At 42.6% G+C, this 18,768-nt stretch overlaps 1 protein-coding gene across 2 annotated transcripts; it reads right to left on the reverse strand.

Annotated features, from left to right (window-relative positions):
- Positions 1–899: 899 nt before the first annotated feature.
- On the reverse strand, positions 900–17,622 carry rbms1a (RNA binding motif, single stranded interacting protein 1a). Of its 2 annotated transcripts, none has more exons than XM_084541999.1 (14): positions 17,013–17,622; positions 14,467–14,627; positions 12,547–12,605; positions 11,444–11,535; positions 10,274–10,431; positions 9,837–9,916; positions 9,610–9,710; positions 9,228–9,277; positions 9,052–9,142; positions 7,256–7,306; positions 6,366–6,467; positions 3,511–3,579; positions 3,198–3,272; positions 900–3,036 (listed from the first exon to the last, which is right to left on the reverse strand). In XM_084541999.1, the coding sequence occupies exons 1-13, from the start codon at positions 17,061–17,063 to the stop codon at positions 3,204–3,206; spliced, it is 1,134 nt and encodes a 377-aa protein (XP_084398125.1). In that variant the 5' UTR covers positions 17,064–17,622; the 3' UTR covers positions 900–3,036; positions 3,198–3,203. The 2 variants fall into 2 exon arrangements, with proteins under 2 accessions (XP_084398125.1, XP_084398126.1); XM_084542000.1 differs by having other exon boundaries at positions 14,467–14,609; positions 17,013–17,620.
- Positions 17,623–18,768: the final 1,146 nt, after the last annotated feature.

An 18,768-nucleotide genomic window follows, 5' to 3' on the forward strand; every position in this document is an offset into this window, starting at 1 on the left:
TTATGTGTTCATATCCATGTAAGCACTTTACTAAATGTAAATAGACATTTTATCTAACAATACACCACTCCTTTTTCATTCATTCATTCATTCATCTTCTGTATCCGCTTATTCCTGGTAAGGGTCGTGGGGGTCTGCTGGAGCCTATCCCAGCTGTCATCGGGCGCGGGGGTACACCCTGGACAGGTCGCCAGTCTATCGCAGGGCTAACACAGAGAGACAGACAACCATTTATACTCACACACACCTACGGCCAATTTAGAATCACCAATTAACCCGGAGAGAACTCACGCAGACACAGGGAGAACATGCAAACTCCACACAGAAAGGCATGGATTTGAACCCGGGACCTTCTCACTGTGAGGCACCAGTGCTAACCACCTCTCCACTGTGCCGCCCACTCCTTTTTGTTTTTAAAAAGAATCTAAATTCACTCATTCACTCACTGTTATAGCAAAGATAATTTAATCTGCAAAACACTCATTAATACACAGGATTAGATGTTACAGTCCCTTGTGCCAAGATCCCAGGCAAAACACATTTAGAGGCCCTGTCCACCTGGGAAACCCTACCAAACCTACGGTCATGTGACATGACGATTAACCTACAATCTAAATGAACTAAGTAAAAAATAATATTTGCTCCTGTCTTATTTAACTTCAACTAATGTGGCCATCTTCTTTAAGACGCTTCTTAAGAAAAATTAAATGATACAAATCAAATTATAATTATTATTTTGTTAATTGTAGGAATAAATGGGGCTTGAGGTAAGTGCTAGATTCAGGGTAAGAAAGATGTAAAGTACTCAAAGGTATGTTTTTTGGTATTCTGGATTATAATTTAAACTACTTAGCATACTTAAGTGCAATGTGATAAAAGTATAGAAGCAAAAAAACAAACAAACAAGAAAGACAGGAGTCACATGTGAGAAAGAGAAGATTTTATTCAGCACTGTTTTTATTCCAATGTTGTCAAAGGAGAGAGCAAGGAGATTGTTTCAGAATCGGAAGAAGGTGACAGAGGGGGAAGCAATGAGGATAACAATTTTTTTTTTTTTTTTTTTTTTTTTTTAGCATTTTTAAATTTTTTCTTTTCCCAGGAACAAATGTTCAGAACGGGGAAAGTACACTCAGTAAAAGCCTGGCTGCATTTTTTTGTTTTCTATAGCGAGCCTTCACTGTATTCTGTACTACTGATCGGGAAAGAAGCACCGCGACCATTTCTTATTTATTTTTTTAGTTTCAAAGTAGTGTAGAGGTCTTACATCAGAAACCTTAAACTCAAAGAAAAGAGAGGGAAAAAAAATGCAAATAAAAATCACCCACTTACTTTTAGCTTTTGGCCCTGAATGTACATAAATACATGCCGTCAGTCGTGTGATTTCAACTTTCATTGAACTCTAATGAAATATTGCTGTTTTTTTTTGTTTTTTCTTAATTAAAGGACATGATTGTTACATATATTTAGTATGAGGCAATAGTTGGAGTTTTCCCACTCATTTCAAATAGTTTTGGCATGAACATTGTTAAACTGCCGTAGAACAAAATGACCAAAATTTGGCTAAATCCTAGCGGTATATTTTTGGAGCGCTTCACAGTAGCAGTGTGAGTCACGTAAGATCCGTCAAGGCGGAAGAGCGCGCCGAATGAATGCAAATAGCCCGCGTTCAACCCGGCTTAGAGCGCATTGTAAACCAGCTGTTTGACGGAGAAGCTAGTAATCGCCTTTACTCTTGAGTTCTCTCACAAATGGAGCGCCACAACCGAACAACACTAATCATGTTGAGAAGAAGAAACACCAGAACAGAAGCAGTGACAAATAAAGATAAAAATAAAAGTAAAGCACAATGTTTTTTTTTTGTTTGTTTGTTTTTTTTTCTTTCTAAAGATCAGGAAGAGAAAAGCTGCATGTGGGAGACAGACGGCAGAAGTCCTGTTTAGCCAGCTCCTGAGCGTGGCTTCTGTTCTGCTTTGTAGAGCCTGGTGAAAAGGGGGGCTTTACCTGCAAACCCCACAACACCAGCAGACTCCGGCAGAACCATGAGGTAGATCACTGGTCACACTGACCACAAGAGGAAAAAAAAAAACAAACCCTCCTAAAAGATGCCCACTGGGTGTAAAACTTGTAATTTCATAAAAGTACGTCTCTTGTTTTTCGTGTCACGTCTTGACGTTTTTTTAAAAAAAAAAAGCAAATAGGAAAATAAGGAATTACCTTGCTCTGAGTTTGTCACCATTCTTTTTTGTTTTCTCAGTATTGCCGTGGGACTCTCATTGTCTTTATTGCTAACAGACGACTAGATAGCGAAACACTCGATGGATGTCTCCATGATTTCACGCGCACACGCTTGATCGGTCGGATAGAAGTATGACACCCGATCAAGCTCGATGAGAAAAATGTCGGGAGAATGTTTGATGTCACGTAAGGAAGGCACCTTTTCCAATAATAAATTTGTTAATTCCCTAATGAAATGGTCATCTGTGTCAGCCGTCAAGTGCAGTCGAACATGAACTCTGATTTTTTTAATAAGCTGTTTCTGTGGCAACTTTTAAAACCGACATGAAGTTATCCTAAAACTTCACACTTCAGTGCAAACAAGGTCTGCAAGGTTTTTCATATACCACAAATAAAGGAACTAGAAAATCATATACACCTGGAGGTGGGGGAGAGGGGGGTATCTCAATCTCATGCATTTTAATATCACATCATACTCCAATGGAAAGGGGAGGGGGATGGGAGGTGGTAGGGGGAGGGGGACGGGGTGGGTCCTCTGGCAAGTGTTTGAGAATCCTTGAAAAAGAGAAAAAGAAGAGCATGTTGTTTCTTATCAAAATAAATCTTGTTTTTTTTTTGTTGTTTTTTTTCTTTTCTTCTTCTGCGATTAGCCAACTGCTTGAGTCCATTTACACCGTCCTCATTTTTCCACTACAAATGTCGGGGCTGTGCAAAAAAGTTCACGTATCTGGTCCAATCAGAGCAGGAGATGTCATCAGCAACTTCCCACCTGCCCTCTGGCTCACAGAGCAGTAGTGTGGTCTGAAAATAAAAGACACCGAAAGCAGAGGTACTGAAATAAAAAAAATAAAATAAAAAAGAAAGTCACAGCACATAAACCCTGGTGTACTATTAGTGCTACGTGGCGGTGGAGTTGATGGCATTTACGTCAGAGGGGCCTGCGTTCAGGAGCCAAAAGGTACCTGTGATTACTTGCTGAGTTGACTGTAAGGAGACGAGTTGTTGGAAGAGTCCACTTGCTGCGGTGTGCCATTTTCCTGAAAAGCAAAACAGCATCTCTCTTTTAAAATCTGATAATAACTAACTTCACTGTGCGCGCAATGAGATAATTGGCGGTTTTAGGGGACGAATGTTTCAAAAACAACTCAGGGCCTTATGGATGTAAGACCATATGACTGAGAATAATTACTGTTTTAAGACGCACCACAGTTAAATGGTCACCAGGTAGAAAGTCAATATTGTGAATGAAATTAAATAAAGGTACAATAAACTTACAGCTGCTGCCTGCATGGGAGGATACTGAGGCATGTAAGCTCCCTGAACACCAGGGTTGGCAGCAAGATACTGCAAGAGAAGAAACAATTAGTTAGTAATGTTATTTATGCAGCACTTTAAAATAAATATATAAATATATAATCTTAAAAATTATGTTTTTATGAGCGTATTATCACTTGAAAATAACAATCTGTGTTTTTTTTTTGCAAGCTTAGAATGAGCCTTTAATATTTCCTGAGTGAGTCTGTCATGATGCAACGCCATGTTTTTGCAGAAGGGCTAGAGAGCCAGTGTATTTTTCAGAGACCACCGTAGGTGCATGTGCAGGAATTAGGTTATGGGTGCAATCTGCAACCTCACAGCTAGATGCCACTAAATCAGGTCGACCTCAGCAGAAGAATGATCTGTTCATTTTTTTTAGGCGTTTAAAACAGGCGGTGCATACGTAGTGTGACTGTGAGAATAGGTTAATATAAAATCTCAAGGTTAGGGCTTTTCACTATGGTAGTCAGGAAAATCAAAGAGTAGTTGACTAAACCCAACCAAACAGCAAGTGCAACTGAAAGTGATAATCCTGAAAAGGAATAATAAATCAGCTACATCTGACACAGGATACGAACACTAGAGTCCTGGCTGAACCTCACACCACCGTCCGCCCGTTCCTCTGAAGGCGGACTTGTCGATCTTTAAACTACCCGTCTGCCTTGTCTGCCTGCCAGTTTGTTGTTTCTGCAAACAATACGATGACTGTTTGTGTAGGACGACTTGTTACTTTAAACCAGGAGTGCCCTCCTATACGTCCATCTTGATTGACTGGTAGATCGCAAAGGTAGTGCGGGTAGAGGACGTGCCATTCAGAAAAATGTTTTAGATGTTAGTCTATCATCTGTCCTCACTATGGCATTTGACACTTAGTTGACCTACAATATAATCTGAGTCTGAGATCTCCCCACACATGTGTGGTCACACCGGCAAGCAGCTAGGTCGTTAGCCTTCTTGTGTTGTACAGCGCAGGGAGAGTTTCATAGTTCTGGGGCAGCTATTAAGAAAATCTGTGACCACATCATTACGTTTAGAATCTGGAGGTCCTCAAATTGCTGGTAGGGTGGTATGGGGATGTTGAAAGACTCGTGATAAGCATAATGACATTATGAGACACATAAATAAAAATACTGCTGCAGTCTTAAAGCATTTGTCACACAAATGTAACTCCATATTCCTCACATTACAGGAATTTTTGCTGCCCGTCATGAGCTTAACATAGGCAATATGTTTTATGTGAGTTTTATGTAATTATCTGTTTAGGAGAACTAAAGAACTAAAACCCAGAACCTTTAAATTATTATCACAGTAAACAAAAACATGACATGAATCACAAAGACACAAGTCATTTGTCTTGATTAATGAACTGTGACTATCTATAGCTAATGTCTTTAAACTAATATGTCAGTCATCCAGGTTTATGGTATATCCAAAAAACAAAAGCAACTGAACTCGTTGGATTTCCTTGAGGATGTTTCGTCACTCGTTCAAGTGGCTTCTTCATTTCTAGGAACATCTGTGGTGTACCACCCACATAATGTATGTTCCTCATAAAAAAAACCAAAAAACGAAGCTCTTCATTAGTCATGTAGAACTGAAGAAGCTACTTTGAATAAGTGGCAAAACGTCTTCAAGAAATCCCAACAAGACCAGCTGTTTGGATTTTTGCTTTGTTTTTAGACGAACCAGATGTTCACAAGATCTTTGCCTACAGTGTACTTATTTTCACATAAGATAATATATCCACCAACAGAGAATATTTCCTTGTACATGCATATACACCAGTCAGGCATAACATTATGACCACCTTCCTAATATTGTGTAGGTCTCCCTTGTGCCTCCAAAACAGCTGTGACTTATCAGAGAATGGACATGGGCCTCCTGAGGGTGTCCTGTGGTGTCTGGCAACAGAATGTTGTTAGTGGGGGGCCTTTAGGTCCTATGGGTTGAGGGGAGGAGCCTCTGTGGATCATCCCACAGTGATCAGTTTGGGATCTAGTGAATTTGGAGGTCAGGTCAACACCTTGTGCTGTTTTTCATGTTTTTTGAGTTGTTCCTAAACCGCTTTTGTGTGTGTGCCTGTATCAGGCTGCATCCTGCTGGGGATGGCTGCTGCCATCAAGGAGTGTCATTGCTATGGGGCAGGGGTGCCTGGTCTGGTCTAGGTGGGTGGTACATGTCTAAGTAACATCCACACAAATGCCAGGTCCAAAAGTTTCCCAGCAGAACATCGAATTGTCACAAGATGGTCAATGTTATTCATTCCTAAATGTCTCCAGTCATAGATTGTTCAGTGTGAAAATAGCTTTCCCGCATTTTGATTCTTGTAGGGGCCTTTGGGTCCTATAGGTTGGGGGGAGGGGCCTCGGTGGATCATCCCACAGGCCAGGTCAGCACCTTGTGCTGTTCTTCATGTTTTTTTAGTTGTTCGTAAAACGTTTTTGTGTGTGTCCCTTTGTCAGGCTGCATCCTGCTGGGGATGGCTGCTGCCATGAAGGAGTGTCATTGCTATGGGGTGGGGGTGCCTGGTCTGGTCTAGGTGGGTGCTACATGTCTATGTAACATCCACATGAATGAATGCCAGGTCCAAAGGTTTCCCAGCAGAAAACTGAATTGTCACAAGTTGGTCAATGTTATTTACTCCTCCTGTCAGTGGTCATAATGTTGTGGTTGATCGGTGTATGTAACAGTAATAGTCTATAAAACTAAAAATCAATCCCATCTGCTCATTCGCAGATGTTGGTGCAAAATGCCTCTCCGCCGCTCTCGCGTCCCGCAGACCGCATAAAGTGATATCCCAGAATTCCACTCACCGCTCCAGTGTTTCCCAGTGACAGCTGGCCCATCTGCTGAGTAATCATGGCCGAGGGGTGCAGTGACATGGAGGGATCCACAGAGGGAGACATCACGGCAGCCTGTAAGGCAGGGCGGTTCAGTTTTCACCCCGAATCACATGTTTAGAGCTCTACAAACTAAATTAAACTCACTCTGATGAAAAACACAGATACCAGACAGGAAAGGAGAGACAGTGGAAGGTAGTGTTGGGCGTAGATACCACTGCTGTACTGTCTTATGTATGTGGCTCAGCACAGGTCTGAACGCCTTCTAACGCTACCTGTGACAATTTATTTTGAGGTTTAAAAACGAGTACGTAAAAAGTGTGCCGGCTCTAGTCCATTTTCACATGCTGTGTACTCCTTTAAACATGATGCCTTTAGGGAATAGACCATTTCCTAGCAAAGAGTGGGGGAGGGGCAGATCAGCAGAGACACTTGTTCCACTGGAAACCATCTGTTGGAAGAGTCAAAGAGTCACAAGACTGTCTCTGCTTCAGGCATTTCCTGCTGGATCCAGGGAGAGGGAGGGAGGGGGGAGGGGAGGAGGGGAAGAGGACGAGGAGGGGACTGAATGTCTCTTTAGTTGTTCCATTTCTCTTTCATGCACGGTCCAACACGCATACACACGCTTACAACATGTAAATACACAGTGGCTGTTTCCCAGAACTTGTCTCAGCTCTGTCCCTTCTTCTGTGTTTGGGGAAGTTTAGTCGTTGGATTGACTGTGTCAGCAGAACGGGCTGATTAAAGTAACACCCCGAGCTGCTGTGAGCTCAGGGCTTTAGCTGCAGCGGCGGCAGCGGCACCACACACCCATTTCCTGTGCTCAGAATAGGAGCTGGTATGTAATGCTGTTGTTCGCTTACCGGGTGTTGCATGATGTACGGCTGATGCGCCACCCAAGAATGACTCTGTACCTAGAAGACAGTGAGAACAGGAAGGGGACGGGGCAGAATGAGGGACACATGAAAAGAGAAAGTTATTGGTGTGTCTTGAATCAAGCTGTTATGGCACAAATGAAATCATATATTCAGGCTGCAAAAGCATAAACTGCATTTATCCATTCATTCATTTTAAAGCCATTAAACTGTGCTTATGGTTCCTGTTTATCCATGACCGCCCAAAAATGTCAAAAGCCTTCAAAGATTTCGAGCAAGCCTGCTTCCCTCTTGGCCGTAAGAAGCTTTTATAGTACAAAAATGACCTCACCTACTAAGAAGGCCGGCAAGATTGTGTCTAATCGGGAGTTCAATGCACTTCTTCTACTTCCTTTCACTGGAGATTAAGTCAGTTTCTACATTTCTACCATCCTTAGCGAGGTCCCGTCTGCTCAGTGGTGCTCGACAACTCGCTGGAAACCTGGTAGTTTTTTATGAGCCTCTTCCATACGCTATTTGTTGCATATGCACCGTAACCGAAGCGGCCTCCTTGGAGTAAGTGTCTCACCTGTGCCAACCAAGTCTTGGACCGTTTTTGTCCACCAGAGGGCTCTTGCCCTTACAACCTTTAAACCACAGGTATTCGCAACCACCTCCACAACCCACAAAGAAAGAAAAAGGTTGATATCAGGTGCGGGGGCAGGAATAGGGCAGCTGCAGGTTTTGTGGATACTGGATACACAAATTCGTTGGAATGAGGGGAAAGAGCTGGTTGAGAAATATGAAATATGAATAGATTCAGATTTCATATTCAGAGTCAGAAAACTTTATATGTCCCCAAGGGGCAATTTATACTGGAAGTGTGGTATAACTCTCACTTTCTCCTTGTGCATAAGAATCGACTTGATGTCGTCTGCGTGTGAACACCCAACATATGAGCTAGGTCACTGAGAAAGCTCCAGATTTTAAATTGGAGACTTCAGTGTTCATATTGGCAACGAATGTGAACCAGAGGGGACGACCAAAGAGGAACCGTCTCCCACATGTGAATGAAAGAAGTGAGCCTTTGTTAGACAGTACTACTAGCTAGGAACTCCAAACAGTTTAGACACAAGAATGCTCATGCAGCGGCCAAGGTAAATGATAGATGTTCCCGTTTTTATATCTGAGGTTAAAACCTTTGTTCTGGGACAAACACAGTGGGAATGTTTGAGCCCCTCGCATGATGGGAATCTCTACTCGACAAGCGTGTATGTCACAAACATGCCGTGGATTCGTCGGAAGACCATCTGGCGGAGGACTATTCAAAACATCTATTGTGTGTTTCAGTGCTGCTAAACAAAACCCCACAGAGTCACCCCTCCGGCGCAGATGAATTTTAAGCGCCAGATCCTCTGTGGTGTGATGCGGTTCTGCTGCACAGAAAAGCAATGAATCAAAACTTATGAATGGAATATTAAGCAACAGCGAGCGAGAACCCAGTTTCCGAGTACGCGTGACTCAGAGAAGATGACTGTACCAACTGAAAAACGGACGACTTAGCTCCTGTGAACGAATACGTTTATCGCCAATTGCGCTATCTCTGCTCGCACGATAAAAGATTCAAAAGATGACACACTGCCACGCAAGGTTGCCAAACATCTTCCTCTTACATCCACAGCACCTGTACAACCCACACACCACCGGAAAATACACACTAACCCACGGACGTGCACCCTATCCTCAAAGAGAGATGATTTAAATTCAGCTCTGGCTATCTTCGCCCATTAAATCTGCAGCAGTACCTGGTAAGCCGAGACCGGAGACATGTAAGGAGACATTGTTGGCTGCACCGTCATTATCCTGTTGGTCACTGGGTACGGAGAAGGATAGTACCTAGGGAACAGACGGTATTAAAATAAACTGATGAGGCTAGTAAAAAAGAAATGTCATCAGCTGTAGTAAAGTCAGCGTAACATACCCATTCTGTATAGCTGCTGAGGAGGGATCATAGGTGAGAGTCATTGCACCCTAAAGCGAGGAAGCAGACGATCATGTGGGATTAAATATCTGTAATGTGACTCAACAAAACCCAGACACATGCTGTTGTATACGTGAACCAAAAGTGAAACGGTTGCTCATTTCTGATGTGTTTGGACTGGTCTCAAAATCCCGGAAATGAACACAAGACACGTCATTTCATCAGAACAGCACTCAGACAGATTTCTCTATTATGGAATAGGAAATGCTTTTGCCAGGGAATTTTGTTATTAACAATGAGACCTTTATGCAGCTTCGCTTTGCTTACAAATGTTTGTGGTGGTTAAAGAGGAGCAAAACATGCACGGTGGGCGGATACATACTAGTCTGAGATCCCCTGTCTGTCCATTGGGAAGAAATCCACCGTGAGCATGTTTCTTCCTCTGACTGTCTGCAAACTTGCACAGCAAAGGCTGAGAGGGAGCTGGGGGCGTTAGCATAAAAAAAAAAAAAAAAGACAAATTAACTCATAAAACGACCGTCCCCGCCGCCTCCGCTTTAGTTTTTAATCGGATGGAGAGTGTACAGAAAGGAGAAATTATTTTCTTACCAAGCGCTCCAGATGCTATCTTGATGAACTTTCCGTTGAAGTGGGAGATGACTGCATTACACTGCTCTGTTGTGTCCATCCTGATGAAGGAGAAGATAAAATAACAACCATCACTCATTGTAAAACGTCATTTTAACACAGTGTGGTTTTGTTAGGCGTGAGTGGAATAACTAGTGATAGCTCAGAACTATAAGCAAACACCTGGCTGTGTGGGTATAAATGAGGACAGGAGCTAATTAACGTTATCTATAAAGCTCAATCTCCTACTGTGTTATATAATATCAGAAACATGTCAAGCATTACTTGACTGATACGTTGGTGTTAGCTTATTATTTATCACTGTCGGCCGGTTGCAGGTTTATTTTGCCGGTGCTTTAAAGGCGATTCAGTGGGGAAGAAATAAATTATCTTTCTGTCTCCTATCTCCTTCGTCAGACCTGGCAAAGCCCACGCCTCGGCTGTTGCCGCTGTAGTCTCTGAGGATCCGCGTGGAGACGACCTGGCCGAAGGGCTGCAGCATGTTCTCCAACTCCTTCTCGTCCACGCAGAGAGGCAAGTTGGAAATATACAGATTCGTGGGGTCCTGCTCCTGTTGCTGTGCACATGAAAGAAAATGGAGGAAAAAAAGGAGGTTTATTGAAAGCAATGTGGTTTTTACTGTTTGGCTCAGAAGCTTAAAGCCTATCTTTTCACTTCTGCATGGACTAAATCTATTCTACCTGGAACCTGTCTGTGTGGGTCAGGTCTGAACTAAACTAAAGTGTGGATAAGGATCAGAGGAACACTTGGTTAAGCAAACATTTATAAGCTCTCCTGCACACACACACACATAACCAGGCTCAATGAAACACACTTTATGTGTACTGTGATGCAGCTCAGCGCCTCTGCGGTCTTCCCTAGATACAGCAGGAAAGCAGCGTAGCCTAGCTACCGCAACACACAAACTGCGTTCTGCCATGTTTGTTCCAAACAGAGCGGCTACATGCTGCCCTCCAGAGAGCAACCCTTTGTCAGTGAACTCTCACCCGTGAATTTAAGCACGGTGTCACAGGCCAAGGAAAGCGCTGAAAGAAATGTGATGATGCAGACAATTTCCGCCGGCCACGACAAGATAAATCACAGATGTGATGCAGACATATCCTGTGTGTTGTCTAAAAATATAAAACTTTACTTGAAACTGTTCACAGAGCTGTCTCGGGGGCAGCAGAGCTGTTGCTGTGGCGCTCTGGTGCAGATACGAGCGCATAAGTATGCATGAGCAGTAACAGCTAACACCCAGTGGCATAGCAACAATGCTGGTAAGAATATACAGTGTAACCTAACCACGATGGTGTGTTAGACTGCGAGCTGGCGGGCCCTGCGTGTACACTGACTGGCAGGTTATTTGGCAGGGAGAGACGTGACATCTGGTTTCTACAGTGAAAGTAAATGGGGTCACGGGAAGAACAGCTTGTCAAGCCGAGGTCATGTGACCAGTCGAATGTCATCCGCCAACACGCACCGGACACAAGCATGCGCATATTACAGAGGCACCACCGCGAAGAGATGTTCACAAGCATGACAAATATGCACACATACGCACAGACACATGTCTCCACCGAACTCACCTTGGCCATCTGGGCCTGTATGCCGCTGGTTTTCAGAGCATGTACTGCCTTTAAAGCAGCCGCCGGGCTGTCAAAGTCCACAAAGCCGTAACCTGGAGTTTGGAGAACACTGTTTGTATCAGCATACATTAAATAAAAACAATAACCACCTATAGTACATGTTGTTTTGTCTCTGGTACTAAGGTATGGGTCATATACGTTGAAACAGATTGCCAATAGATGTCATTACAATCTATGTCATTTACAAAATCTGACATTTATTAGAGTAGACTATGAATATGCTTTAAAGGAATAATTCAACATTTAGTTGAAACTAGCATCTAGTTAACTTGGCTTAAAATAAACATTGGAAACAGAGTGATCCAGCTAACCTGGTTCTTTTGAAAGATTAAAACATCAGCACCTCTAATCCTCACTATTTAACACATTAGATCCAGTTTCTTTATTCTGAGCAAAGCTGCCTCCACTGCATTCAGGTGCAGTGACGTCCTGGACTTCTTGAAGTCAAAATACAGGAAATATTCCTTTAAGATCGTCTACGTCTGACCCAGTTTATGACGCCACGCACATACTTAACATGCCTTTTCTCCAAAGCATACCATGCTGTCTCTGATTTGTCTTTGTGTGTTGTTGCCATTACACGGTCCCTCACTGTTTTCCATTTATTTCCATAAGGTGTGAAAATCGGTTTGTGGAAACCCTAAACCTGCTTGTGCTGGGTAATCCATCATAATCTGCTTTTTTTTTGTCAGATGTATGTAATCGTGGCATTGAAATACAGAGAAGACTCAGCTATCAATCCGCACTTTCAGCTGCGATGTCATGCAGCAGCGAGAGTTTGACAAAAATTAAAGCAGACACGTTCACAGTGATGGATTACCGACTCAGGCCAGCATCAAGTCGTCGCAAATTGATTTTCATACGCTATGGAAATGAACGGAAGATGAGATCTGCCAGGAAGTTATGAAACCATGTTTGAAGTATGGTTTAAAAAATCCCCTAAAGTTCTACAAAACAAATGATCTCAACTATCCAACAAAAATGTATCAGGTGAGTCTTCAAACATACATTTAACTTAGGAATAAGTTGATGATTTTACCGACCTTTACACTTGTTGGTCGTCTTGTCCAGGATCGCCTTCGCAGACTGAATCTTTCCGTACCTGTGCACGACAAAATGTAGATTACTGCTTTGAAAACAACTAATCCGATGATACTGGTGATGTTCTCTCTATTGCGTCAAATAAATTTGTGTGTAGGTATATTTCCAGAGGAACTTGAACAAAGATAGACCTTCATTTGTTTTTATCGTGAAGTCAAAGATACATCACAGGCAGAAAATAAGGAAGAACTGGTCCTATTCAGGGAGACTGATCATTTCGGAGGCACGTACGGTACGATGCACCGCCCCAATTTAAATGCATCAGGCTTTGCTTTATCTCTGAATTTACACTGAAGTTGCACTGTGACAGAAACTGTGAGCTGCTGCTCCCCAAGCCCACACACACACACACACAAACCATACGTTCTGAATGCCTAGCTTACATCACCATTCAGACCCTGTTGCTACGAAAAGCGCTTTCATTTCTGCTTTGTGATGGCAAACACCATTGGGAACAAGAACAAAACACAAGCAAACAGGACACAAACAGCTGCTGCTGCTGCTGCTGCTGCTGCTGCTGCTGGTTACATGGCTGAATGCCTCTTTCCATATGCTCGTGATTCCGAGGGAGAGACACGACACAAAACTCCACCAATTATGGCATCCACCTTGCTAAGCACTCACACCTATGCAGCAGTGTCACATCCACATCCAACTAGATCACCGAGCTGCTATGCACGACTGCTAGTTCTTTTAGAAAACAATAATTTGTACGTTCACATACCTAAGTCGAGCTACAGTATGGCTTTTCCATGTGTGTTTGTTTATAGAGGTATGGTGGCTGGAGCATTTTATGAGTCAGTGTACACTATGGTTAAACCAGCGTTGCATTGTTTGACAGACACTATTGTTTCTCTGTGCTGTATTTAAATGTAAGTATATCCATTTAAATCTTATTTATTTAGCACATTTTTCTCAAAGGTTTCTCATAATCAAGGCGGATATCAGTCTGAATCCATTTTAAAGCAGTCATCCATATTGTGTTAAAACCAAGAATGATTAGATTATTTAGGGTTAAATGATCAGTGTGGAGGATTGAGGTAGATTCATATTCATATATACGATAACTATGAGTCACTGTGTGTCATTTTTTTATTTTAGAATGTATTTCCATGTCTATATATAGAGATAATTATCTTTCAAGGAGCTCTCCATTTTGCACCAACATGTTTTTAAAGTAGCCCAGAATGTACAAACCAAACACTGGCTATAGAGTGGGGTCTTTGCATTTTCTTTTTATGCTCAAGTGGCAGCTATTTTCCGACACATATAGAAAGGGAGCTCTGTAATTTGCAATCTCACCACTAGATGTCACTTAACCTTACACACTGGTCCTTTAATACCTGAACAAATAATCTGACAGTTTCTGTGTAACTCACTTTCTTGTTTTTCTTTAAACATTTTATTTAATTAAACATTTATTCAAGGGTATTCAACGAGTTTTATTGTCATTACACGTCAGTTCTACAAATATAAAGCTGGAATGCAGTTCTTGGCTTGGTACAAAGACTAGAAACAGTGGGAAACAGCTAGCATGTCCAAAGGTAACAAAACATGCCTTAAATTTACTAGCCCTTTAAAATTCACTTCTTAATATAACAAAAACTGCAAAAAAAAAAAAATAATACAACATGTTCTGATTTTACATGGGTGAGCCATTTCGCACTGTTTCTAGTCTGTGTGCTAAGCCAAGCTAACTATCTCTTGACTTAGGCTTCATATTTAGCCTATCATTGTCATCATCTGCACACAGATTTTCTTGGTAGATTTTTTTGCAGCAAAACAAGTATATCAGTGGCAACAAACCGATGTGCAAGCACATAAGCAGCCTTGTAATGTCATATATATGCGTTTGTACTCACTGGTGACAGAGTTTGACCAGGTCCAGGTCTGTAGTCGCAGGAGGCAGGCCGCGGATGTAAAGGTTAGTTTTGCTGAGCTGCTCCAGGCCTGTGCTGCTGCTGTTGCTGCTGCTGCTGGGACTGGACGGAGTCATGGGGTAGGACTGCACACAGGAAAGCCACTGTTAGGAATGGTAGGGGAGCTCGATAATCAAATTTAAACCCAGGTCAACACTGATCACAAGAACATCCCATTGGTTTGATGTGGAAATGCAGAAAAACAGCAATGGAACAATCTCACTTTACTAAGGATCCACACTGCAGTCAGATTTCTACAGTGTAGCACGTCTGAGACAACACAAGAGTCTAATGCTAGAACAAGTACAATGTTGTGGTCATTTTTGATCATTTTACATTTACACTGATCAGTCACAACATTATGAGCACCTTCCTAATATTGTGTAGACCTCCCTTGTGCCTCCAAAACAGTTCTGACTCTTCAGAGAATGGACATGGGCCTTCTGAGGGTGTCCTGTGGTGTCTGGCAACAGAAAGTTGTTATTGATGGCCTTTGGGTCCTATGGGTTGAGGGGAGGGGCCTCTGTGGATCATCCCACAGTGATCAGTTTGGGATCTAGTGAATTTGGAGGCCAGGTCAACACCTTGTGATGTTTTTTTTTAGTTGTTCCTAAACCGTTTTTCTGTGTGTGTTCCTGTGTCAGGCTGCATCCTGCTGGGGATGGCTGCTGGCATCAAGGAGTGTCATTGCTATGGGGTGGGGGTGCCTGGTCTGGTCTAGGTGGGTGGTACATGTCTAAGTAACATCCACACGAATACCAGGTCCAACGGTTTTCCCAGCAGAACACTGAATTGTCACAAGACGGTCAATGTTATTCATTCATAAATGTCTCCAGTCATAGATTGTTCAATGTGAAAATAGCTTTCCTGCATTTTGATTCTTGAAGGAAATTTATTTGCTAATAGTGTTTTTATTTAGAATTTTACATCACATTTAACTACAACACAGTGTTATTACAGTGCAGTGTTTGTACTTTTACTTCAGTGAAGGATTTGACTAATTCTCTGACTACAGTCAAGGTTTCCGGTGGTTTGACCTTTAAGTTCCTAGTTGTTGTAAAAAGAGGATTCTGTCCAGCAGACGGGGCACATTAAACAAAACAAAGCCGAGATATTCCTGTAGGTGGGCCTTTATGAATCATCGTGTGATTAAATCTGCGTTTGCATCATACATCCTGCCGTGGTGTTTATCAGAAACCTACAGTTTTTTTTTACATTCTTTTGAGGCGAACCGCGTCACGCTGCCCTGCAAAGCATTTCCTTCCCCTTACTCATTCATTAAAATCGCTCCCAGCCATCCCAAACCCTCTCCAGATCAGATCAAAGACACGGCAAGAATCCCACCATCTGTCCATAACCAAAAGACAATCCACTTCAAGGGGCCAAAGATATGCATACGAGTACAGCCATGCCAGCGCGAAAACACTGAGCTATTCTTCTACAGGCATGTGATGGTTACACGTTCATAGCAGTAATTTTTTTTCTTTTACAGATGAAGGTTGGATCGCTGTGGCAGGAACATCTGTGCTGGGCCTGCGTTCAAGTGGAGGCCTTGCATTTTTTTTTTTTTTTGTTTGTTTTTGGGACCACCAAGGGTCCACATCTCCATTAGAGGGCATATATTTCACAGAGGTGCCTTAAAGCAGATTAAACGCCTGAACTGAAAACTGCCTGCGAGGATTTCATATGAGATTTAATGCCCCCAGAGTGATATACGCCACCTCGTGATGGATAAATAACCCTCTTCGATCTTAAAGGAGGATATTCTTATAGCTATAACCCGCAGACGGAAAACTGAACCCTCAATCCGCTTCATCTCGCGCAGGGCTCCCATCATCAGAGGTTAAAATAACCTCTGCGCCTGCTTTTTTTTTTTTTTTTACTCCCATCTTCCATCTAAATCACAAGGTGTGATGGGAAATCAGAGGGGCACGGCCTTCAATTACCGCTCTGTTCACCTGAGAGGTCAAAATGAAGAATGCAGGCAGGCAGGCAGGCAGCACAGTTCACTCCAGCACACTGACATACATTACAGATCTCTCTCTCTCTCTCCCCCTCTCTCTTTCTCCCCCTCTCCCTCTCCCTCTCTCTCTCTCTGGAGTCACACAGAATGCATTAACCTATAAAAATGAACTACAATTACCATCATACATATTGACCAGAGCTGGCGAGCGGCTGGCCAAACAAGGTTATAGGGACATAATAATTAAAGTATCTGCTGTAGAGCTATGGATCGGGTTAGCAGATGGTTTGATCTCTCCGTGTATCAGAGGATCGGCTTCTCATTTGACAAGTGAGAGCACTTAATCATTTTCTCCCCCCCATAGATGTGAATCAGTTCGGCATTTAAAAGGATGCGTTTATTCCGTAGTAAATCCAGAAAGGGCTCCCCAATGTCATGTGAGCGCATTTATTCCAAACGCAGCCTCATGTGTGAGCAGGAATAAAAACAAATCTGTGTGGCTTTTTTTTTTTTTTTTTTGGCCTACCTGCTTACGATTGGCTGTCTTCAGCGGGTTGCCCGTGTTTGCAAAGATCATCCTGGAGGTTACAGATGGATTGAATTTCTTGTTTCTTTAAAAAAAAAAATAATAAAAAAAAAAATAGAGAGAGAGAGAGCCCAACAACAAATCGCACCGATGAGCCACTACAGAAGACGGGATCCGAGCGAGCCTAGGAAATAGCCAGTCGCTTTATAACATCCGCATACTGAAATGGGTTGGGTAGCAGTGTTAAAGAAAGGAGTCTCGGTCCTGCATAGGTATACTGACACATCTATACAGTCAGATGCACGCCAGGCGATGGACCAACCCTCCGGTCCGGTTCATTGATCTACGACGTCCTGCTGCAGACCGCTCGGCAGTCCCACCTACTACAGACCAAACCATCTCCGCCTCTGCAGGGTGTTCGACATCAAATAAACTGCGTGGCCGCCTCATAAAAACTCGCTCTGGCGGTTTGGTTTTTTGCGACAAAGGCGCGTCGAGGCGTCTCGCATCCGCGGCTCAATTTATAATCGCGCACAAAGGTATTTTGGGTTTGATTTGAAGGCGCACAATCGGTTGGGCTGAACGCTCGCCGCCTTTCATGTTGTTGTCGTCCGCACATACCAAGCATTCTTCACCCCCACCTCCTCCAACCACACACACACACACACACACACACACCCTCTTCCTCTTCATACCCTTCCCCCCATCCAACATACTACATGTCAGAGAATCAGGATGCAATGAAATATAAGCAGGCCTGGACAGGAGGTCACAGTCCCCCTGTAAACCCAGCCCTGCATGTGTGTGTATATGTGTATGTGTGAGAGAGAGTGGATTAATAAACAACAAAGCAGATATATGCAATTAAAGCCCTAAATTATATCTTTTACACACTATTTTCTCTAATGCAGCCTCAATCTATAGTCCCCACGTTGTGCTGTTGGGTACATTGTGCGGCTGAGGGGTTCAACTGCTAGCTTTAAAAATCAAAAAAACAAAATATTGACTCCCTTGTGAACTTGCAATCCAAGAGCGTTATTAATATTTTCACTTCTGGGGTGCATTTGCAAAATTGATTATGTGCCGTTTGTAAAAGTGTACCGTAAGCATTTTCACAGACGGCGTGCAAATAACTCACGGCGCCGAATGGTTGAAAAAAAAGAGGAACTGTAGCTTTCTAGCTTCTGTTTGAGCATTTTTTTTAGTACTTTAAATACACCATAAAGCTTCAGATAAGCTCACCTTTCTCTAGATTTCTGGTCTCCTGGCTCGGTGAACAGGAATTTCAACATCAAAAGTTAAATTTGACGGAAAAATAAACATTTACCATATTAACATTTGCGCTAGACTTTATGATCTCATTTTAAAACGCTAATTTTGACTCAGTAGACGTTACCTGGCATGATAGTTTGACGCATGACACTTTGAACCTTAAGCACGCCATACAGCCAAATCTTGTGGTTTATGTTTATTTCAAATTGTTGTTCAAGATGTGCAATTTTATGACAATATGTTGCGTGAGTTCACTGTAGAACTGAAACAAGCGCATACAGGAAAACCTATGTGATACTTTCAGATACCTTGGAATAAGAGGATGTTTCCCATCTCAGAGCTGCTCTAGAGAGAAATGTGTGTAAGTGTAAGTAGTTCATATACGTCAATAAATAACATTTTATGCAATTTTTGAGCTTTTGCGCAAGCATTTCTTCAGCTACAGTATATCTTTTATAAAACCTTACCAGCTAACATGCAAAAG

Source organism: Chelon labrosus, assembly GCF_963514085.1.
Source record: "Chelon labrosus genome assembly, chromosome: 3".
In the NCBI taxonomy this organism is placed as follows: domain Eukaryota; kingdom Metazoa; phylum Chordata; class Actinopteri; order Mugiliformes; family Mugilidae; genus Chelon; species Chelon labrosus.